The sequence below is a fragment of the Echinops telfairi genome, unplaced genomic scaffold (assembly GCF_000313985.2).
Source record: "Echinops telfairi isolate 266 unplaced genomic scaffold, ASM31398v2 ScPeMD7_5805;HRSCAF=6673, whole genome shotgun sequence".
NCBI classification, from domain to species: Eukaryota; Metazoa; Chordata; class Mammalia; order Afrosoricida; family Tenrecidae; genus Echinops; species Echinops telfairi.
The window spans coordinates 2124056-2146055 of NW_022109704.1; the positions used below are offsets into that span (position 1 = coordinate 2124056).

A 22000-nucleotide genomic window follows, 5' to 3' on the forward strand; every position below is an offset into this window, starting at 1 on the left:
AGGAGCTGATGCCAGGGCCTTAAGTGGAGAGGAAATGTTTTGAGAATGATGAGGGCAATGAATGTACAAATGTGCTTTACACACTGATGTATGTATGGATTGTGATAAGAGTTGTATGAGCCCCTAATAAAACAATTTTTTAAAAAGTTAAGTATAATTATTAGTCCCATTTTACAGATGAGGAAATGAAGGTCAGAAAGGCAAGGTCACACATCTATAAAACGTTAAAGCTCACATTTGCACTCAGTCTAATAAACTGTTTTTGAACGCAATAATACTCTTCTCAAGGAGCTAAGTCTATCCAGTAGAAGATTTGGAGCAGTAGCGAATTTTGAACAGAAGAATGACAAAGTCAACTATAGTGGAAAGGTTCCTACTGGCATTAGAGTGAAAGACTGGAGCAGGGGCTATACTGACCTCTACTCAAAGAAAACTGGTAGACACTCAAATTCTGCATTTAGATAATAAGTGCCACCAAGTAGAATCATGAAGCTAAAGGTAGGAGGGCTTAATGGGCTGAACTGAAAAATAAAGCAAGCCTAGAAGCTTTCGACATTCTGTTGCTTCTGCCTGCAGACGTCCCGTTTCCGGCACGTCTGCCATCCGCAGGTAGTGGTATCGAGCGCCGAGCGCTGAAAACCGAGCTGGGTGAGGGGCCGCAGGTGGCGGCGCAGTCTCGGGGTCCGTATGAGTTTGGCTGGGGGCCGGGCCCCCCGGAAGACCGCCGGGAATCGCCTTTCGGGGCTCTTGGAGGCCGAGGAGGAAGATGAATTCTACCAGACGACTTATGGGGGTTTTACAGAGGCAAGAGCCGGGTCCAGGAAGAGGGGGAGGAAGCGAAGTGAGGAGTCTTGACAAAGAAGGAGGCGGGGATAAAGAGGAGTCTTGAATGCTCTTACGGGACGGGGTGGGGAGTCTGGGGGACGTGCAACGGAGTCTTGTAAAAAACAAAACAAAACACGGTTGAAGGGGTCAGGGATGGAGAAATTCAGTGGAAGGAAACCCCAGAGTATAGAAGAATACCTACTGTGTATTTCTCTAGCTACATCTCCCACCTGGCTATTGACTTCTAATACACGCCAGGTTTATGATGATGGGTTAATTGCGCCTTTCTTTACCTGAGATGTGGAAAGTAATCTCTCCCCAAATTAGAAGGGCTTAGCTGATTCCTTTTTCAGCCTTCAAGTCTCAGTGTCTCCTTAGAATCCTTCCCTGACTGCCCTAAAAGCCTCCCCGTTTGTTTCCTTCATGGAGCACATCTCAGTTTGTCGTTAGTTTTGGTTTGTCTACTTATTTCCCTCGTATGTTAAGCTCCATAAGGTTAGAGAACATCTGTCTTGCCCAGCAGTGTAAGTCCTGTGCCTAGTATAGTGTCGTTACATTTTTATTGATTGCTTCTGTTTATTAAATATTATGGAGTACCCAAAGCATGCTAGGTACTGGGATAGCCTAAGGAAACAATATTAAAAACACCAATCTGCTCTTACATATTTCTTACCCCGTTGGGAGAACTAGTTGGGTCGAGAGGCAGTTAAAAAACTGAGACACACTTAAAAATAAGGGATAAGACTCGGGTGATAGAGTAATCCATAGGAGCCAGAGCTGTGGTCAGGGTAGGCTTCCAAGGAGGGCTGATGGTTAAGTTGAGGTCAGTATAAAAAGTAAACCGTGGCTGTTTGAAGAGCAGTAGGACCGGGAGCTTGGTGCCCATAGTCAGTACACTGGAGGGGGTGGGACAGAGTGGATAAAGGCACTGAGGTCCAGCTCCAGTTGGGGACTTGCAAGTTTACCCTAATTTTCTAGAGCATGAAGGAGAATAAAGAAGGGCTGGCGGAAGTAGACCTGGCCTAGATTATGTAGGGTGTGTATGCGAATGATTTTTAATCTTCAGACTGAGAAGAGTTCATCCAAGTTCCATGGTTGGTCAGATTTTAATTTTTAAAAGATGACCTTTTTCCATTTGAAAGCAGTTACTGTTTTGTTAACTGACCAGATTACAGAAAGAATCATGGCAGATACCTTAGTTGCTACTTCTAATAAACCTGTTGATCTTGTCTTCCCTGTTGGCAGTATCTCCACCTTCTATGAAATGGGTGATCTTTTTCTTCATGCCACCTTGTAGAGAAGATCATTTGAATGGCCACAGGAAATTATTTGCTTCGTTAAAGCGTTTCCCAACAGCATAGATCTCATGAATCAGGTCCTCCATGCAGATGATGCCATATTGGCCAGGAGATCTTGCAATCAAGAGTGTTACCTGTTAGGGCAATACGCTTCTTAATGATTTTGGCATAACCACGCTTGTAGATCGGTTCATTCACTGACTTCAGACGTAGGCACCTCCATGAAATGTATGGTTCCACAATCCTCCGCATGTTCATAGAAGCCTTGTTCAGCTTAACAAAGGTGCCATCGAACATCTGGCAAAGGCGAAGAAGCTGCAACACTTGTCCAACTTTTGGGGCTCACATCATTGATAACTCTTATACTGATAACAAATGCCAGCTTGGGTTCTCCGGGCACATAGAAGCTGCCAGCTTTTCTTGCCATCCGACCCATTCGAATTTCAGTCCTGTCCATCTGCCTATATTCCTTGTGATGATGCTCAGCTTTCTCATGGATAAGCCTCATCATCTTTGCCCTTTGAAGCATCTTTTAGGCAAACTTCTTTCTCAAGCGCTCGATCTTTAGTTCTGTTAAATTCCTTTGCTTTATCTTAAGGGTCTCTGGACCTTCTTTTTCTGCAACAACCTGCGCGGTTCTAGCCAACTTTAAAAAAAGGGCGGGGCGGGGAGAAAGATAAATCTTAATGAAGAGAATAATGTAAGGGGACAAGACTAGAAACTAGATTAGGCAGCTGCAAAAATCCAGGCAATTGGGGATGACCTGAACTGAAGTTGTTGCAGTAGGAGGGAAAATAATAATGGGAAACTTCAAGAAAAATTTAAACAAGAAAACCAAAAAAAACTAAACTCACTGCCATCGAATTGTTAGTGACTCATAGCAACACTATAGGATAGGGTAGAACTGCCTCTCTGGGTTTCTAAAACTGTAATAAATCTTTACAGGAGTAGAAAGCCCTGTCTTTCTCCTGTGGAATGGCTGGTGGTTTTGAACTGATAACCTTGCAATTAGCAGCCTGACTTGTAATCACTATGCCATCAGGGCTCCTTCAAGAGAAACTAAGGAAATAGAATCCACAGAACTTGGTGACTAATAAGAGTCATTACGTACATGGTTCTAACCAAGTAGTTTAAAATAGAACTTTCTCATCCCTCGTCTAAAGCCCATTTCCCTCTCTCCATTAGCCTATTCCTGTCATTTTACGAGTAGTTATTTAATATGTACCCTTCATGCTTCCAAAAAGGATTTAGGTAGGCTTACGATATAAACAAAAAGTAGGAACAGTAAATATAGAGACAGATCATATCATTGTACCAGGAGTCTGTGCTAAAATGGTTATAGCAAATGATATTAAATTTAGCTTTTAGCTGCTTGACAGCTACACCTCAAATTTAGTTTTTCTTTCTTTAATCAGAAAGAAGCATATCATTCAAGAAAGACAAGCTGATTCAGAACTAAATCCAAGGAAGAATGTATCATTGAATTTTTATAAAAATAAAGTAGCCCTCAGTAAAATGATGAAAAAAACCCAAAAAATTAATAAAGTAATAATGGTTTTATAGATGTCTTAGTAATAATCCCCAATAAAAGACAAAAAATAATAGTAAACTCATGATTTAGTGAAAGCCTTTCTATTGATCACTAAGCTAATGTGTAGTTGAACCACTACCGCCTAATGATAGGACTTAATACCAGTTAGAGCTGAGGGAATTAATGTGTTCCCAGGCTGTCTGGCAAATGTAAGGAAGTGATGGTCATCAGTGCAAGATTGAACTCCGGCTGGCTTGGCGTGTTACCCGTCAGTGTTATTTGCTTGCTTTGGCAGCATGTGTACCAAGATTAGCCCATTAGTCTGTATCACTGATTGAAGAGAGCCACATGTTTGAGGTGCCACCTGCCCCAGTGGACTTTTCCTCTCCCAAGTGTTTTTTCTGTCTTTCCTTTCCGTGGTGGCTGCCACTGTAGCTGTAATCGGCATCACCTCGGGCCTAGGCTGTACTCCTAGCTCTCACCTAATCCCTCTGTACACAATAGTTTCACCTCCCCCACATCTTCCAGGGTTCCATGGTTCCCATTACCGATAGTAGTCGCACCCAACTGTGCATCTCTCCCAACACACATGAGAGAAGAGCCATTTCTCACAGTGAAGTTATCTCAATGGTGATTATCAATCTAGGACAGATAAGGAGAGGGAGAAGATTGATAATCACTGGACTGCAGCTTATTAGCCTGGCATTTAAACGTCTCCATAGACTGAATTGTTAAGGCACTGTGTCAGTTAATTTTGTCCAGGGTCTTCCTCTTTTTCGATGCCCCTCTGCTTTACCAAGCATGATGTCCCTTTCCAGGGACTGGTCTCTCCTGCTAACATGTCAAAGGACATGAAAGGAAGTCTCTCTGTCCTTGCTTCTGAAGAGTACTCTGGCTCTTTATAACAAAACAAGTGTGAGCATGGCCCTAGAGTGTACATTAGGTCTTTATGAGTTGGAACTGACTGTGTGGCACTGAACACCAACAACTTAGGCTGAACGCAACATTCTTTTAAGTCTTACAGCCCTAGAGCAATCAATTAACCTTGAAAGGAAACCGACTGTGCTGGATCTAAAGACGTTCAGCTAAAAAGGCTTTTTGCCTGAAACAAACCCTCTACTTAGTTCTGAATCCATATTTGATAAGCATATTTTACACATTCTTCGTTCTATACCTTTGTCCTTGCTATTCCACCTGTGATTCTCCCCTCCCCTCTTGGTGACCTTATACCCATTCCTCAATGTTATCAACATGGTTAGGCTGCAAAGACTGGTCATTATGCAGAAATGGGGGCTTGACTGCATCATTTACAATTATATAAAATTTTAAACTATACAAAAATTATTTGGCAGTTGTTTAACTGCCAATCACATCATTACATAACTGCCAAACATCTAAGAATCATGTTCCTTTTTCCTCGCATCTCGGTGTTCATTATTGGCACACTCAATTCATGAGCAGAAGAGCTAGAAAGTAGATTTTTTGTTACTGTCGTAAATGTGAAATGTCAGATGATAGAGGTGCTATGTGAAGAGCAGGCTTACTGCCATTCTGTATACCATGGCACAAGTCTTCTTCGTCTTTTAAAACCTAAAGCAGAGTTCCACAAAACTGTGGCCTACATACCAATTTTGCTCCACCACGTTTCTGTTTGGCTCTTAGCAGAAAAAAATTGCTTAAGGATTAATGTGTAAAGTTTAGGTCTTCCCAGACAGAGCCTTGGAAGGTTTTGTTGTCATTTAGTACTTTATGTATTGTCTTGTATTGAAACTTTTCTTTTCATGATTCAGGCCTGTCCTCCAGTAGACCGTGAGCTACCTGAAAGGAGGCACCAAGCCACAGTTCTTTGTTTTCTCTAAGACGGTGTGCTGTAGGGAAAGGGCAGTCAATTAATATGGGAAGCGGCTAGTACTAGAGTCAAGAGGCATCAGTTAGGAAAGCTTCTTGCCCTGGGAAAATGAACAACTGGATTGGGAAATGGTATGGGGCAGTTTTCTTAGCAGGTAAATGAAGAGATTCTGTTTCTCCTGGAGATGCATTGATATCTCCAGTGCCAGCCTCCCCTCCTTTCCCTTTGCCCTTAGGAGTCAGGCGATGATGAGTATCAAGGAGACCAGTCAGACACAGAGGATGAGGTGGACTCTGACTTTGACATCGATGAAGGGGATGAACCGTCCAGCGATGGAGAAGCGGAAGAGCCAAGAAGGAAGCGCCGGATAGTCACCAAGGCCTATAAGGTGCGGAGAGATTTCTGATTCTCTGTGACGGTCTCTTTACTGGAAGAACCCAATACTCCCTATACCAGTTTCATTTGCTAAGTAGTAGTTTTCTGTTAAGATTCTAATCATCCTCCCTCTCTCTTCTATCCCCTGGTCTCTGCTCCCCCAATCTGTCCCAGGAACCTCTCAAGAGTTTAAGGCCTCGAAAGGTTAGCACGCCAGCTGGTAGCTCTCAGAAGGCTCGAGAAGAGAAGGCACTGCTGCCGCTTGAACTGCAGGATGATGGCTCGGACAGTGAGTGGGAACATTATTGACCATCGACTAACTTTGGGAGTTGCTAATCCTCTTTATGTGTAGGTTAGAGAAGAGGTGAGGGAAGGGCTGGGAGGACTGGAAGGGTAGAGTTTCCCAAGTGCCCCTAGAGTGCAAAGCCTTATATTAAGGCAGTGGTTCTCAACAGTCCTCATGCCGCGACCCTTTCACAGGTCCTCATGTGGTGGTGACTGCTACTTCATAACTCTGATTTTGCTGCTGTTATGAATCGCAATGTAAATATCTGATATGCAGGATGTGTTTTCATTGTTACCAATTGAACATCATTAAAGCATATGATGAATAACCAAAACAGCATGTAATTCTATATTGTGAAATATTTATTTCTAATGACAAATAAATGAAATGTTGTCTTGAAGCATGGTGTAGCATGGGTAACAGTCTTCACCCTGTGTTCTCATAGGCGGGTGTATCTGCATGTGGGTGGACCTGCTGGACATGGATAGGGGACCGGTCTCTGGGTTCATAAGACCACTGGAAATATGTGTTTTCCAATGGTCTTAGGCGACCCCTGTGAAAGGGTCATTCAACCCCCAAAGGGGTCGAGACCCACAGGTTGAGAACCGCTGTACTAAGGGGTTCGTATCAGTAAGATAAAGAATTGTATAGAGGGTTTACAGGCTAATTTGTGAGGCAAAAAAAGTATAGATGGTCCATTTAAAAGAAAAAAAACACTGCCATCGAGTTGATTCCAACTCGGACCAGCGCTAATAGGATTTCTAAGACTATGACTCTGTAAGGAGCCAGTAGCCTTAAGTTTCCCCACAAGCTCTGACCCGCTGATTTTGTAGCCCAACACTTACTTACCTGTTATATAAAGAATTTCTATTCTTAGAAAACGCACACTGAAGTGTTTAGAGGCAAAGGGCTATGATGTGTATAACTTATTACATGTTTGAAATTATTTCCAATTAAAGGTCAGAATTAAAAGAATAAAGAGGACAGACATGATAGTTCAAAGATTTCTTCCTATCTGCTTGTCTTCTTAGGTCGGAAGTGTATGCGTCAGTCTACAGCGGAGCACACGCGACAAACATTCCTCCGGGTACAGGAGAGGCAGGGCCAGTCACGGCGGCGAAAGGGGCCCCACTATGAGCGACCACTGACCCAGGAGGAGCTGCTTAGGGAGGCCAAGATCACAGAGGAGCTCAACCTCCGCTCACTGGGTCAGTCCGTGGTTCCAGGAACAGTGAGTGGCCAGTGGGGCTGAAAAGGCTGTGAGACCTGGAAGACTGGAGGAACCAAAGCAGTAGAGGTTTAGAACCAGGGAATCGGGAGAAAAGAAATGAGGGAGAGTAGAACAAGCTAAATTGAGGTACTTTGGGTGTAAAATAAGAATCATATAGAACTGATGTTAAATACAGGTTCTTGTTCACTCGCCATAAGTCAGGAGACAAATGTCATAACCTACCTGTATCTTGCTTTCATTGCTCATAAAACACCAGTGCGACCTGTCATTGGTTCGTTCCTGGACAGTCTTCATGTGGTTTGGCATCTCTCCACCTCCTTGTTTAACCTCTCTTACATCTCAAAAGTGAGGAACTCAGATTGTACCCTATGCTAATCCTGCCTTGTTAACATAACAAAGACCACCCATTCCCAAATGAGATTATAACCATAGGCATAGAGGTTAGGAATTATAGTACAGTTCATAGCACTCTACCCTTTGGCCTCTCAAGGTTCTCATACTTCCTAATGCAAAACACATTTACCCCATCATGCCGTGCCAAAAGTCTAAATCAACTCCAAGTCCCAAATCTCATCTTTTGAATCATCTAAATAAAATTTGGGGGATATTAGGCTTATTCCACCTAGGAGCAAAATTCCTCTTCATCTGTTAATTTAATGAATAATCTAGACTAAAAGTTATCTGCTTCCAAAATACAATGGTAAAACAGACAAAATGTAGACATTCCATTATAAATGGGGAACAATTGAAGGAAAGAGGAGCTAAGAGGCGCCAAGCCCAAAACCCAGATGAACTCTCAAAGCGTGGAAAGAATCCACTTCTCTGAGACTGTGGCCTCTTTTAACCCTGCTGTTTAGGTTCTGGGGGAGAGCCCCTCAGCTCTTGCTGCTTTCAGCTCTGCTTTCCAGCCCACCAAGATGGCCGTTCTATGTTTTCAGCTCTGGGCGGCCTCATTCTCCTTGTTCATCTGATGGAGACACCAACCCCTGGGCCCCAGCAGGCCTCCCTCCTGTGCTAGAACAGCACTATCTCCTTAGCTTAGGGGAGTGGCCTGTCTGCCCGTTTTACCTTAATGACGGCCCGAGATCATGCCCCCACCCTTTGAAGCCAAAAAGGTCCTGTTTCCTCTGCTGCTTCCAATAGTTCTATTGATCTCTGAGCTGCTCTGGAAATGATACAATAGAACCCCGACCTCGACGCTAGAATCCGTTCTAGAAGGAGCGTTGAGATGCGATGCAATGAATCATTTTTTCCCAGTAGCAATAACTGAAAGCAGATTAATCCATTCTTGACCACCAAGTTTTTACCCTAACCTTGCCTTTTTATACAAAACATTACACACAAATTTCAAAGTAAGTTCAGAGTTAAATAATGTAATTTAAATAAGAAACACAACATTTAAAAAGTTTTTAACAACTGCAGTATGTCCCATACCTTGAGTTTGATGAGGATCTGGCTTTATGGACATGGATGTGGAGAGGAGGTATGGAGAGAGTCATTGTTTGGAAGCGGAATCCCCTTCCATAAAATCTACTGGTAGCTGCTTTTCAGAAGTTTTTTCCCTTCTTTGTCTTTTTTCACTAGGACCTGGCTGGCTCTCTCTCTAAAACCAATCAGTCGAATGTGGTCTGCTGTTGGCGTTTCCTTAACTGATTTCCAAATGGGTTTACTAAATTATCACCACAATATCAATAACACGGTCAACCAGTTCCTTATCATGATGATTCTTTTCAAAAAACTTTCTTAGGACTCCTGTTTTTTATCCGAAAACAGTAAAAGAAGCCGCAAACAATAAGAAAATAATAGCAAAACACTTGGAACACAGCCCCCCAAGGTTTAAACAATGCGTACTAGCAACACCAATGAATGCTGAGTGACTGAAACACGACCTGCATTTTGTTTACAAGAATCACGTGCGTCGGGTCGGGTTCGATGTTTTGTTCGAGCCCCGATGCAAAATTTTCTTGACGTTTCAAATAAAAGTCTGATGATGTCGAGTGCTGATGCAGTAGAGGGCCAGGGTTCTACAACACTTCTATTTTCTTGGTGGACAATAGATAGAGCTTCTTTGCTTTTTTTTCTCCTTCCGCATATGGAATTCCATGAGGCAAGTAGCCTTTTTCCCTTTCTCTGTCCCTTTCTCTTAATTGATGTTGCAAAAGATTGTATGGCCACATTCTAGGACACATGTCTTTAGTTTTTAGATTAGAATTTTCTAATTCCTTAAATTCTGTTTTCCCTTTGTATCATTCATTTTTAAGTCCATCGGTTTCCTCGCCGTTTCACTATGAGGAGTAAGGAGAAACTACACCTCCCCTTAAAAACCAGAAATCTCAACAGCCAAGTATCCAAGTTTGTCATTTATAAATTCTGCCTTCTACTAAACATCTTTACATCCTTGAGACAAGTTCTTTGCTACTACATAAAAAGCATCACCCTTCTATTGTCCAGCCACATGGTCATGCTCTTTAAAAGCCTCACCAGAAGAATATCTAATGCCCACATTTCTAGAAACATTCTTTTGTTGGTGCCATGTGTATTATCTAAGGCGATAGAGCGTATCTCCGTATTTCTCACCACTTGATTCTTAGCCCTGTGGGCAAGCCCGGCTTCTACGATTGTTGTTACATGTCATTAAGTTGGTTCTGACTCATGAGGACCCTATGTGCAAACAACAAACTACCACCTAGTGCTGAGTCATCCACAGAATTATTAACAATGTTGTAGCCCCTTGTTGTAGCCACTGGGTCAATCCATCTGATGTAAGGCCTCCTTCTTCACTGCCCCTGTACTTTACCAAGTGTGATGCCCTTCTCCAGGGACTGAGCTCTGCTGATAAGTTGTCCAATGTACTTAAGACGAAGTCTCACTCTCCTTTCCTTTAAAGAGCATTCTGGCTGTGCTGTTTCCAAGACAGATTTGTTCTTTTGGTAGTTCATGGTAATTATAACGTTTTTGCCAACACCATCATTCAAATGCCTTAGTCAATGCCCAATTTTCATATGCATCTGAGGTGATTGAAAATACCATGATTTGAGTCAGGCGTAAAGGTTAGGGATGATAATACATATTTGGGGGGAAGCAATTCACGTCGTAATACCTGCTGTGTAGTTGGTTTTGTTGGTTTGTTTTCAGTATCCCTCAGCAACCCGTATCTGCGCAGGAGCTCAGGAAGGAAAGTGAAGGCTGCCCGGTCTGGAGGGTGGAGAGGACGCAGAGGGATCAGGCCCTAGATGCAGTGAAGCAGTCGAGGAACGGGTGTCAGGAGCAGGGGAGCAAACAGGAGAAGGATGGGATTTTGTGGATATGTAAATAGCCGAGGCTCTGTAATCTGACATTTCAGAGCTGAGGCACTTTCAGGCGGAGACCTTTGGACTGAAGCTGTAGAGGCATGAGAAACTGACGTGTCGGGTTCAAGAAGGTTGTTGGAGATTAGGTGGTAGAAGGCTTGCCCGTGTGGACGTTGAAGTCACCAGGGCGACTAAGGTGATTGGAGATAAGGTGGAGAGGAAGAGTGGAAACCAGTGCCCAAGTCCACAGTGAGTGCGGGTGCCCAGACCTTGGAGAACTGGTATCCGAGACTGGTGGCACCTCCTCAGAAGGGAAGGGGATTAGGAGGGAGGTGGAGGGACAGTGACCTGAGAGCTGCAGTGGGGGGCTCCTAGGGCCCAGGCATATTTCCTCACACGAGGTGTGAGAGAGGTGGCCTTTGCAGATGCCAGATTTCAGTTCAGACAAACCGTGGTGTCGGTGAGCTGCTATTAATAAAGCAGCCACGGCTAAAGGAAGGGTTCCAGAGAAGGGAGGAGCCCGAGGGTGAATTAGGGAAGAGAAAGCATTCCCCATCAAGTCATGCCGCTGGAGAGATTTTGCGGGGAGGAGAGGGACACAGAGTGGTAGTCAGACTTATAAAGGATTTGGTCCATACACACTCGTTTAAGAATGACACAGAAATTTGGAGTTCATTCAGAGGAAAGGAGCCAGGAACAGCTAAATCTGTGTATTTATTAACAAACATGTATTGAGCCCCGTGATACGTAGAATATTGGGCGAGCCTGATAATATATCGGGAATTTGCGTCACAGTCACTGCCCGTCAAGAGAAGGCCTGAAAGCAGCATCAAACTGCTGTAGGGCAATGTCGCCGAGTGCTGCACTGCCGAGGGCGAAGAAGCAAGTAGCCAGAAGACATTAAGAGCAGGCACAGTATGGAGATTGCCAAGCAGAAAACGTATGAAATGTGAGGTGCTAGAGGCCGTAGGACACTTGAGACCAAGGAGCAGGACTGTGGGTGGGAAGCGGGGAGACACTAACCATTCCTTTGTTCCTTTTACCCTGAAGAGACCTATGAGCGACTTGAGGCTGACAAAAAGAAGCAGGTTCACAAGAAACGGAAGTGCCCTGGGCCCATTATCACCTATCACTCTGTGACAGTGCCACTTGTTGGGGAGCCAGGCCCCAAGGAAGAGAATGTGGATGTGGAAGGGTGAGTGAGTCATTGGGAGGAGGAGAGAGGTTCCCCCCATCTGTATTCAGCTCGGGTTCTCTCGGCCCCATGTCACTTGCTGGCCTCCCCAGTTCTCCCTAACATGAGGGTCTTCCAGATTCCTTCCTTTAGCACCTTCTCTTTCATGTTCCTTTGTCTCAGTTACTGAAGAGGTACTGTCAGACTGCTCCCTACCGTTCTGCCTCCTTTTCTTTTGCCTGGCCTCTTTCTTTCTGAATCTGTTGTCTTCTCTCCTTGGCTCCTGACTTATGTTTTCATCTGTCGTTTGCTTTCAGACTTGAACCTGGTCCCACAGCTTCAACACTGACTCCCCACGCTGGAACCGGACCTGTCATCCCCGCTGCCCGCTGCTCACGCACCTTCATCACTTTTAGTGACGATGCGACATTTGAGGAATGGTTCCCCCAAGGGCGGCCTCCAAAGGTCCCTGTTCGGGAAGTCTGCCCAGTGACACATCGCCCAGCCCTATACCGAGACCCGGTTACAGACATACCCTACGCTACTGCCCGAGCCTTCAAGATCATTCGTGAGGCCTACAAGAAGTACATCACTGCCCATGGACTGCCACCAACTGCCTCAGCCCTGGGCCCTGGCCCTCCACCTCCCGAGCCCCTCCCAGGCCCCGGGCCCCGAGCTCTGCGTCAGAAAATCGTCATCAAATGAGATGGCGCTTCCTTAGCAGCATCCTTCCTGCCTGACTTGGGTCTCTGGATGTCCCCCGCTTCTCTTCTCTGTCATCCCTGACCTTTACCCAACCGTGGTGTTCTTCGGAATTCCTTCTCCTTTGTTTCTGCTGGTTTTGTTTTTAATAAAATAGAATGATCCCTTTTGTCTGTTGTCTATTAGAGAGTTGCGACTAAGAAGTATTTGTACATGTCAGAGTACATGTTGATCTTTATATTGGTTTGATAGCATTTATTATGAGTTACCTTTTTTAAATTGTAGAGTACACCTACAACTATATTTTAATTAATACCTTAGAGTTAAGATACCAAAAAAAAACTATATCCACCTTTATATGCCTCATAAGGAACCCTGGTGTCTTATAGTGGTTACACATTGGGCTACTGACTGCAAGGTCAGCAGTTCTAAACCTGCTGCTCTGTGGGAGAAGTATCAGGCTTTCTACTTAAATATAGTCTCAAAGGAAAATTACAGCCTTGGAAACTTCCAGGAGCAATTCTACCCTGCCCTATCTGGGTCACTATGAGTTGGCATCGACTTGGTGGCAGTAAGTTTGCTTTAAGTTTGCAAGTTTTATGTGCCTCAGGAAACTTGAATGTAGCAGGCACCAAGTAGTAATCTGATTCTTGACAGGACGGTAGTGCCTAGGGCTCGGGCTTATACGGTGCGAAGGGGAGGGAGTGCCATGTCTGTGAGCGGCCACTAGAGGCTCTCAGGGCTGGGCAGGGTATGGGGGCTGTGTATATGTGATCTCCCACTACCCCCCACCTGGCCCGAGCTAAAATAATAAAATGCTGAGCTCACTGTTCCCCCACCCTCTCCCCCGGCACCGGGCTCCTGCTGCCGGCACCGGGCTCCTGCAGAACAGACAGACCAACCAACGGAAGGGGAGGTGGCCATCAGGACTGGTAGGTGGGGAAGGCAGGGGGCTTATGGGTCAAAGCCTGGTGGGAAATGGGAGGAGAAGAGTGGCACTAGTTGGGAATAATGGGGAAGGTCCCTCCATCTGTCTCTGTCACTCAGGTATGTTTCTGCCACTGTCTGTCCTGTCCCGTCTGTAGTTTGTCAGTGTCTCAACGTTTGTGTTGCTCGCACATTTAACACGGAGTGAACGTGTAGCTTGCATGTACTTTTCAGATTGTAAAAGACCGGCAACTTCAATCTATCCACTAATTTGAGACAAGCTATCCCATGTAGAAGGCATTTCCCACCCATTGAGTCAGTGTCACCTTCCAGTTCAAAGCTAAGGACAAACTAGGGGGACTAGGTCCCTTCAGAGGTCTAACCACCCTTCCCCCAACCTGGAAGTCCCTCCAGCTTTCTGAACCCGGGGCTTTCTCAGGATCTAGAAATCTAGCAAACACACACAAGGAACTCTTGATCTGCCCTACAATAAAAGAAGAAACGGGCAGGGCAAGAGAACTGTCCTCCTTTCCCCCATAATCTTCTGCTTTTCCTACTTGCTTTTGGGGGAAAAGCAGGATTCTGGGAAAGAATTTCCCTGGAGGTCTCTGCCCACCTCTTTCCCTTCCATAGGAACTGGGCTCAGAGCCAGCTGTGTTGGCAGGGGGCCTGCCAGCAGCTGTTATAGGTTATAGGGCAGGCAGGGCTGCTGCCAAGGTGTCTCTGTCATATAGTGGGAAGGCATATAGTGGGAAGGCAAACCCAGCTGGAAGCTGGGGAAGCAGGGAAAAGGCACCTCTGCTTTGACCTACAAAGATCCTCACATTCCCCTGACTTCCTCCAAGGCGCCCTGTCCTCCGCTCTGCCCCACTGCCTGATCTCGTCCTATTGTACCCACTTACTTCCTCCGTTTTCACGCACTCTCCCCATACTCTCCAGGTGCCCAGCCTGCGTGAGCACCGCACAGCAGGGAGGGGTGGGGGCCACCATGTCATCATATCTGAAGGAGCTGGAGAAATACAGAGACATAGATGAAGATGAGATCCTAAGGACCCTGAGCCCAGATGAGCTAGAACAGCTGGACTGCGAGCTACAGGAAATGGACCCCGAGGTAGGGCCTCCGTGGAGAAGCCACACCATCTGCGGGAACCAGGGGCGGTCCCCAGGAGTTTGGGAAGGGTGCCGGACCCTGGGTGGCTCAGACCAGGGTTGTCTGTCTACAAGGCCTGGCGTCCCAAGAAGGCCAGGGAAAAAATGTCTGAAGATATATTAGGGAGCCCTAGAGGTGGCCCAGGTCAGAATAGAGATCTGACTTGCCCCCCCAAACTCATCCCTAAGAACCTGCTCCTGCCTGCCGGACTAAGACAACGTGACCAGACAAAGAAGAGCCCAACCGGGCCGCTGGACCGAGAGGCCCTTTTGCAATACCTGGAACAGCAGGCACTCGAGGTCAAGGAGCGTGATGACTTGGTGCCCTTCACAGGCGAGAAGAAGGGTATGGGGACCCTGATATCCATGCTTCCTGGAACCCAAACATCTGTCTCTCCTGAGCTCCCACCCTGCCGACCCCCTGCCCCTTCCAGCCTCTGAGCTTCCCAGGGACTTGGTGCCCACTGCCTGCAATCCGAGCATACACTCTTGAGTTCCTCATGAGACCAAAGGCTCAGCAGTTTGATTCCTGAGCTTGTAGAAGATTCAGACTCTGCAGTGTCCCTTACTTACTCCCCTCCCGGCCCCTCCCACCCACCTCTCAGAGAGGGAAACTGGAGGCCCAGCTCTTGGGAGAGACAGCCTCTGCCTGAACCCGCCTTCATCTCCCCATCAGGGAAGCCCTTTATTCAGCCCAAGAGGGAAATTCCAGCTGAGGAGCAGATTACCCTGGAGCCCGAGCTGGAGCAGGCACTGTCCCACGCCACGGACGCTGAAATGTGTGACATTGCAGGTGGGCAGCTGCGGACAGCTGAGGAAGGTGGGAGGAGCAGAGGCAGACCTTGGCCAAGGCAGGGGCTCGTGGGGAAGGCCCTGAACCAGGTCATAGAGGTCAGAGAAAACCTCGAAGATTTTTAACGTTTCTTGATTTTGTATCGATTCATTCATTTCCTTTCAACTTAATTAACACCTCCAAGGGCCATTTCATAGGGATTGTGGAAGCAAAGGAAAGCAGAACTCTTTAGAAGGAAATCGGCAAACGGTCTGGGAGGACTCTTTCACCCTCTAGTGCTGCGTAGGGAACTTCCCTTAGCCCTCTCAGAATGCTTGAAAAGCTACTCCCTTGGGCAGTGTATAGGAGGCCCAGTGGTGCAGTGGTTATGCATTGGGCCGCTAACAGCAAGCTTCGCAGTTCAAAGTCACCAGCCGCTCCTCTGGAGAAAGATGGAGCTTACTACTCCCATAAACAGTCTCAGAAACTCACAGGGGCCGTTCTCCCCTGTCCTATAGGGTAGGACTCGATGGCAATGATGGACCCCTGGGACCCAGGGAGCCTCTCTGAAGCAGAAGAGGTCAGGCCTCACAAAGGCTGCAGCAGACAGATTCAGAATGAGGTGGTGAGGTGCTCAGAGCCCAGCCCTTCTCAGCTGTGGGCCCTCTCTGCTTTCCCTCTCCAGCGATTCTGGGCATGTACACGCTGATGAGCAACAAGCAGTACTACGATGCCATCTGCAGTGGGGACATCTGCAACACCGAAGGCATTAGCAGTGAGTCGGGTGGGGGGGGGTTCCACCCCAGGGCTCTTGGCAAGTAGTCTTCGAGTCTGAGGAATAATCCTAAAGGGTGAAGCGGGTGACTTGGGAAGAGGACCCGAGTGCATGGTGATCAAAGGACCAACGGGAAACGGTGGGGAACATGGTGGGGTTCCCTTCCTGCCCTCATCCACCAGGTGTGGTACAGCCTGACAAGTATAAGCCAGTGCCGGATGAACCCCCCAATCCCACCAACATTGAAGAGATAATAAAGAAAATTCAAAGCAACGACAAGGAGCTGGAGGAGGTGAACCTCAATAACATACAGGTATTGACGCCCGCCCTCTCCACATAAGTGGGATCATGACTCCAACATGTCCAGGTCCGGTGCCCGCTATCTTCTGGTCCCCTTCTGGTAGGACATCCCGATACCCATGTTAACTGAGCTGTGTGAGGCCATGAAGACAAACACCTACATCCGGAGCTTCAGCCTGGTGGCCACCAAGAGTGGTGACCCTATCGCCAATGTAAGGCTCGCAGGCACCCCCACCCCTCCCCCCACTCCGGCATGCACCCTTGGCAGAGCTGTCATCAGGGGTCATGCTGGAGGGCTCTCTTAGGGCTGCTCTCCCACCCACAAGGCTGTGATTCTCAGCTTATTTCCCCAAAGGGCCACAGCCCTAACACTCCCAGCTCCACTGCACACCCTATCCTCCTGCTTGCCCCCCAAATCTGCCCTCCCCTCTAGCCCCTTCCAGCTCCTCAATGACTCAAAGAGCTGTGTTTCCCTCTTGCTCCTGTTCTTTCTCTCCTCAGTCATCTGTGAAACTTCTCCCTAATCCTAACCCAAGTCCCTACTACCCAGGCGGTGGCCGACATGCTGCGCGAAAACCGTAGCCTCCAGAGCCTCAACATCGAATCCAACTTCATTAGCAGCACAGGGCTCATGGCTGTGCTGAAGGCGGTTCGGGAAAATGCCACGCTCACCGAGCTCCGGGTAGACAACCAGGTCAGCACTCCCTTCCTCAGGCTTTGCCTTCAGCTAACACCCACCGAGGCCTCTCGCGGAGCCAACCACCTCATCGAATCACCTCTGCAGAAACAGGCCCCTTTGATCTCCCAAAGGGGTCCGTGGTCTGGGATGGTGAGTAGCCCCCCAAGGTCACAGATGGCTTCTGTCTCTCCATTCTCCAGCGCCAGTGGCCTGGTGACGCCGTGGAGATGGAGATGGCCACTGTGTTAGAACAGTGTCCTTCCATCGTCCGCTTCGGCTACCACTTCACCCAGCAGGGGCCGCGAGCTCGGGCCGCCCAAGCCATGACCCGGAATAATGAACTACGTGAGTGACTGCAGACGAGAGGGTGGCGGGAGGGCAAAGAGGGGATTGCTGGTGGAGACTTCCACTGCAGGCTTAGTGACGAACAGCCATGAGGCTGCCAAAGAAAACAGTCAAAGGAGAAGTTCAAATCCTATGAGTGATTAGGAAGGAAGCTGGGCAGAAAAGCCAGCCGCCCCTGGCAGAATGTACACAATGGGGTTTGGGAAAGGTCATGGAAAAGCTCCATTCTCTTCATCCTCATCCCATTTTTCCATGAACGTTTTGAAGCCCTTCAGAGACAAGCGGAGACATGGAGAGGAAGCTAGAGGTGGCTGTGTGGACGCATCCTTTTTCCGGCCCGTGGGGTAGTTTCTTCTTTTCTTAAGGCAGTGTGGGCCTGCCAGGTAGCTTCAACCACGACTTCTTCAGGGGTCTGTCTAGGCACTGGAAAGGAGAAGAGTACTCCGCAGAAGAGGCTGGAACAAGGGTGTCTCTTCTTTATAGGTCGCCAGCAAAAGAAGAGATAACGCTGCCTGTCCCTGTACCAATCAGAGCTGGGAACCCGGGGCGCTTAAATTCTCATCTATTTCCCTTTCTGTAAATAAAGGCCCTTCTGTCCACCCACTCTGCGTCCTTCCTTGGGTTCTGGGGTGGGAATCTTGGCACTAACCTCTAAGGGATATTGCCAGCTCACCAGGGGATTATTTATACTCTGGGGATCAGCAGGCAGGGGTTCAGGTTACCAGGAGGAGGTGGGGAAGCTCCCTCCCTTGGTGTTCCCCATGACACCGCCAATGCCTTTGATGTATTCAACTTTCACAAGGTACCTCATCTCAGCCCTTTCCAGGTGTACCCCCCCCTGCCCCCTTGTCAGTGCCTACCCATAGCCTTCATGTGATTTGAAGGGGAAAGGACTTTTAGTGGCTGTGGGAAGGAGGCAGACAACATGAAGGGCAAAGACCTCCTCTGACAGACTTATTAATAGGGCATCGGGCTGCATGCAGCTGACGCTTGGCATGCCCTTGGTAGGTGGGGGAAGGGTGAGAAGTATGGGAAGCTGTGTACATCTTAGGGAAGGAGTGTCTAGCCTGGGAATGAGCAGATTGGAAATCCTGGGAAAGGACAAGGAACTGGACTCCAGGAAAAGTGGGCTCCCAGTGCCTGTGGTAGTTTATTGGGGGAACTGAAGGGGAGGGAGGGCATCAGTCCAAGGGGAGGTCAGGGGGTTCCTCCTCATCAGAGTCAAACTCAACATTCTCATCTTTCACCCATCGGCCTGGTCCATCTGGGAGCCATCCAGAGCTGGAAAGATGAGAGAAAACAACCTGGGTCAGAATGAGGGCAGGAGGGTTTATTAGGAAGTTAGTGGGGATAAGAAAACAAACTGAGGAGGCTTGAGAAAAGGATAGTTAGAGAGGAATAAAAGGGCAAATGTGAGGCAAGGGACCGGACTCACTCACCTTCGAAGGGTGAGGTAATGATCCAGGGCCCTTCGGCGTGTGGGGCTCATGGGGGCGGGGGCAGGGGCGGTTGCTGACTTCTTGGCCTGTGGACCAGCCTCAGGCTCAGATCCCCTGCTGATCTCCTTTTTGAGTCCAACCTCTGGGGGCGGCAAAGGGGTTGTGGAGACTGAGGGGCCAGCGGCTTCAGATCTGGGTAGAGGGAGAGGAGTCTATTAAAGTGGTTAAGGAAAGGGTCAACTCTCCCCGTCACTCCCAACCCTTAAATCAGTCTTTCCTCAACTATGTTCCTCGAGCTATTATTGAGTATTTTGCATAAAGAGGTGAAATAAAATTTATTTGGGAGAGCTTGGGTTAAGCCACATTATTAAAGTTTCTGCTTGTTATTAATTTCAAGACTTTGCAGAGCCCTTTGAATAGGCTAATACCACTGTCCTTTATCTAGGATAACAAAGCATCATTTCCCAAACTTTATTGGAGATGACTAAAGTCACTTTCTCCAGGAATACCAGTTAGCAACTTCAGAACACTAGTATTCCTCAGAATACGATTCGAAAAACATTCATTTTAGAGACTTCTCCTTCTGGCCCGGCCTCCCTACACCAGTAGTTCTAGATCACCACTAGCTCCATCTTTTGCTGACCCTAATCATTAGGAAATACCTTTCCAGTTATTTCCCTACTCTGAAATCCCCCTACTATAGAAACATTCAGTGGAGAAAGACTAGTTTTCTAGATGCCAGGGTAACTTCGTAATCTGATAGTCGACCCCAGCCCACCGTAGCTATAAAAAATTCACCAAAATGGACCATAGACATAAATTTAAGAGCCAATGCAGTTTTGCTATGCTCTCCTTATTCCCCATCTTTGAGACACCGTATTTTCTCCCTCGGACCTGTACTTCCGCCGGCAGCAACTGTTATAGTGGGGAGCTCTGTGCAGAGCACTCTGGGTGATAAATCGCGTCTGGGCCAGCAGAGGAGCCTGGTATGGAAGTCATGGGAAAAGAGTCAGAGCCTGCAGACCTGAGAAGTCCAAACCCTTCAAGTCTGGAGACACACTTTCCCTTTTCTAATTACCTCAGCTTTGGTATCTTCCCTCAATTCACGCTGCTGTCGTGGACGCTGTTCCGTCCCCTTTCCTGGTTGTTTCTTGCCAAAGAAACGCTGCAAGCCTGAGGAGTATGGCAAAGAGAATTAAAGCTAAGTACCAAGAATGGTCTGCAGAGGTCTTGAGGACTTACTCCTTATCTGCTGTCTTCCTCTACACTTACTGGACAGATGTTTCTTCCCTGCACGGTGGGCAGTCAGCATGGCCAGGGTGTCCAGCACAGGCCGGTGAGGGCAGATAGCACAAGCAAAGCTGAGGAAGGGAACCGTAGATCATTGCCACAAGGGTAAGGATGGGAGACCTGCTGTCGGGTCCATCCTGTCCTTAAATGCTTCCAAAGCCCAACATTCCAGGTTTCCTAACCTCCACCACACATATCCCTGCCACTTCCAGTCCTCCACTCCCCGCCAAAGAATTCTCCATACTGCAGGATTCCTCCTTCACAGCCTCCCTCAGCCTCAGCCTCGAGGCACTGCTCAGCCTCACCGTCCGTCCCGTAGCATCAGCGCCTCATCCTCCGGTATGAAACTGGCCAGCAAGTCCCCGACTCTTCGTTTCTGAAGGGGGTAGGGGGAGAAGTCTGGATGGGATTAGCGGCACAGGAGGGGGAAATGGAGAGGAAACGACGGGGACGAGGAGTCAAAGGGAGTAAGGACCATAGGGGACCGGCGACCACAGGAGAAGCTCTAGTGGCCGGACTCCCGCTCGCCCCGCACCACCCGGAGCTGTTTTCAGAGCAACCAAAGCTCCTTCATCGTCTTCAGAGGGCGGCTGAAGCTGCTCCAGACCCGCTCCTTTGGCGCTTACTTTGAGCACATTGAGTTGACTCCAATCGTCTCCTTCCCTCTTGAAAGACATAGCGACTGTGGGTCCCAGAAACAATGTATTCGCGCTCACTGCACTCGCCAGCCTTTTCAGGCCACCGTAGCAAGAGAGGGGCGTGTCCCCTCCCGCTTCCGGTGTTTTTCTGGTTGGCCTCCGACTCCGGAGGATACGCTTCCCAGCACGCACCGCGCGACGCCGCAAGTCCGCCTCTGGCCCCAAGGAGACTGCATTTCCCATGGTGCCTTGCGACCCCGCAAGCGCTTAGCCTTTTGGGAAATGAAGTCTTTTCTCAAAGAACTTGTCACCGGATTGGCACCAGGGCTCTTGCATTCTTAGCAGATTCGCGGCATTTAGAGGGCCCAAAACCTGTATGTGGAGGTCATGTTTGAGCCCGAATGTAAGACTGGTCTGAAGTAGAGCGAGTCCTTAAAGGATCTCTGAGCGGGTAGCGGACTACCCATGTACCTTCCTCACAGGCTTCGTCGACGGCGCCACCCATTTGGGGTGGGCCCGGCTCGTTGCTGACCCTAGAGAACCCACCCCTGGACGGGGCGGAGCCGAGGGGAGGGGAACCCGGAGGCCGGGCAGCCCCGCTGGGGTGCCCACCGAGGAAAGGGTGTGAAGGGGGCACACAGAGGTCAAAGGTCAGAGGGATCGTGGCGTTGTAGGGGCTCTAAAGAGAGACTCTAGTAAAGACTGACTATCCAAGCGCCAGGTTTGTGAGAAAGGAGCTTGGAGGTCAAAGAAGCCGGACAAAATATCAGGCTAGAATAGCCTGGGTCCCTGGGAGACGGAGCGGAGGGTGCCGGGGGCGGGGGCGGGGTCTGGGCGTGCTCGGGCTCGGGCATTGACGGCGAGGGCAGCTTGAGGAGAGACAGGAAAGGAGTCTCCTGGGTACCCTTCGCAGACCCGGCCCCGTTCCTGTTGTCCGCGTCGCCGGTCCTTTCTCGCTCGCAACCGTATCCACCGACTGCCGGGCGAGATGGCGTCCCCCTCTAGACAGCCCCCGCCCGGGGGGTCAGGACTGCTCCGAGGCAGCCGGGCTCGCTCTTATGGAAGCCTGGTGCAGTCCGCCTGCTCCCCGGTGAGGGAGCGACGCCTGGAGCATCCGCTGGAACC

General features: G+C 48.4%; 4 protein-coding genes and 1 pseudogene across 7 annotated transcripts in view; 3 read left to right on the forward strand and 2 right to left on the reverse strand.

Moving 5' to 3' along the window:
* Positions 1 to 655: 655 nt before the first annotated feature.
* Positions 656 to 12730, forward strand: VPS72 (vacuolar protein sorting 72 homolog). Of its 2 annotated transcripts, none has more exons than XR_006680604.1 (6): positions 656 to 804; positions 5739 to 5891; positions 6053 to 6167; positions 7196 to 7395; positions 11736 to 11880; positions 12177 to 12269. XR_006680604.1 is itself a non-coding variant. In XM_004716619.2 (6 exons), exons 1-6 carry the CDS (start codon positions 688 to 690, stop codon positions 12562 to 12564), a joined length of 1095 nt encoding a protein of 364 aa, XP_004716676.1. In that variant the 5' UTR covers positions 656 to 687; the 3' UTR covers positions 12565 to 12730. The 2 variants fall into 2 exon arrangements, 1 of the variants encoding a protein (XP_004716676.1); XM_004716619.2 differs by having other exon boundaries at positions 7196 to 7372; positions 12177 to 12730.
* LOC105979856 lies at positions 2021 to 2724 on the reverse strand (annotated as a pseudogene).
* Positions 12731 to 13375: 645 nt separating the features above from the next.
* TMOD4 (tropomodulin 4) lies at positions 13376 to 18111 on the forward strand. 2 transcript variants are annotated; one of them, XM_045295691.1, is made up of 10 exons: positions 13376 to 13493; positions 14428 to 14599; positions 14827 to 14983; positions 15314 to 15430; positions 16095 to 16184; positions 16367 to 16497; positions 16589 to 16696; positions 17035 to 17178; positions 17364 to 17508; positions 17992 to 18111. In XM_045295691.1, exons 2-10 carry the CDS (start codon positions 14477 to 14479, stop codon positions 18012 to 18014), a joined length of 1038 nt encoding a protein of 345 aa, XP_045151626.1. In that variant the 5' UTR covers positions 13376 to 13493; positions 14428 to 14476; the 3' UTR covers positions 18015 to 18111. The 2 variants fall into 2 exon arrangements, with proteins under 2 accessions (XP_045151626.1, XP_045151625.1); XM_045295690.1 differs by lacking the exon at positions 13376 to 13493 and adding an exon at positions 13534 to 13608.
* Positions 18112 to 18639: 528 nt separating this feature from the next.
* Positions 18640 to 20976, reverse strand: LOC101662213 (sodium channel modifier 1). Of its 2 annotated transcripts, none has more exons than XM_004716615.3 (7): positions 20864 to 20976; positions 20543 to 20613; positions 20220 to 20308; positions 20026 to 20120; positions 19842 to 19930; positions 18948 to 19139; positions 18640 to 18789 (listed from the first exon to the last, which is right to left on the reverse strand). In XM_004716615.3, exons 1-7 carry the CDS (start codon positions 20912 to 20914, stop codon positions 18690 to 18692), a joined length of 687 nt encoding a protein of 228 aa, XP_004716672.1. In that variant the 5' UTR covers positions 20915 to 20976; the 3' UTR covers positions 18640 to 18689. The 2 variants fall into 2 exon arrangements, with proteins under 2 accessions (XP_004716672.1, XP_045151613.1); XM_045295678.1 differs by having other exon boundaries at positions 20543 to 20636; positions 20864 to 20950.
* Positions 20977 to 21739: 763 nt separating this feature from the next.
* The window catches only part of LYSMD1 (LysM domain containing 1), an 8807-nt gene continuing 8546 nt past the window's right edge, over positions 21740 to 22000 (forward strand). Inside the window, exon 1 of the mRNA XM_004716613.2 lies at positions 21740 to 21999. Within this exon, the coding sequence (XP_004716670.1) occupies positions 21864 to 21999 (136 nt within the window). The 5' untranslated portion in view covers positions 21740 to 21863. The remainder of the gene's footprint in view (position 22000) is intronic.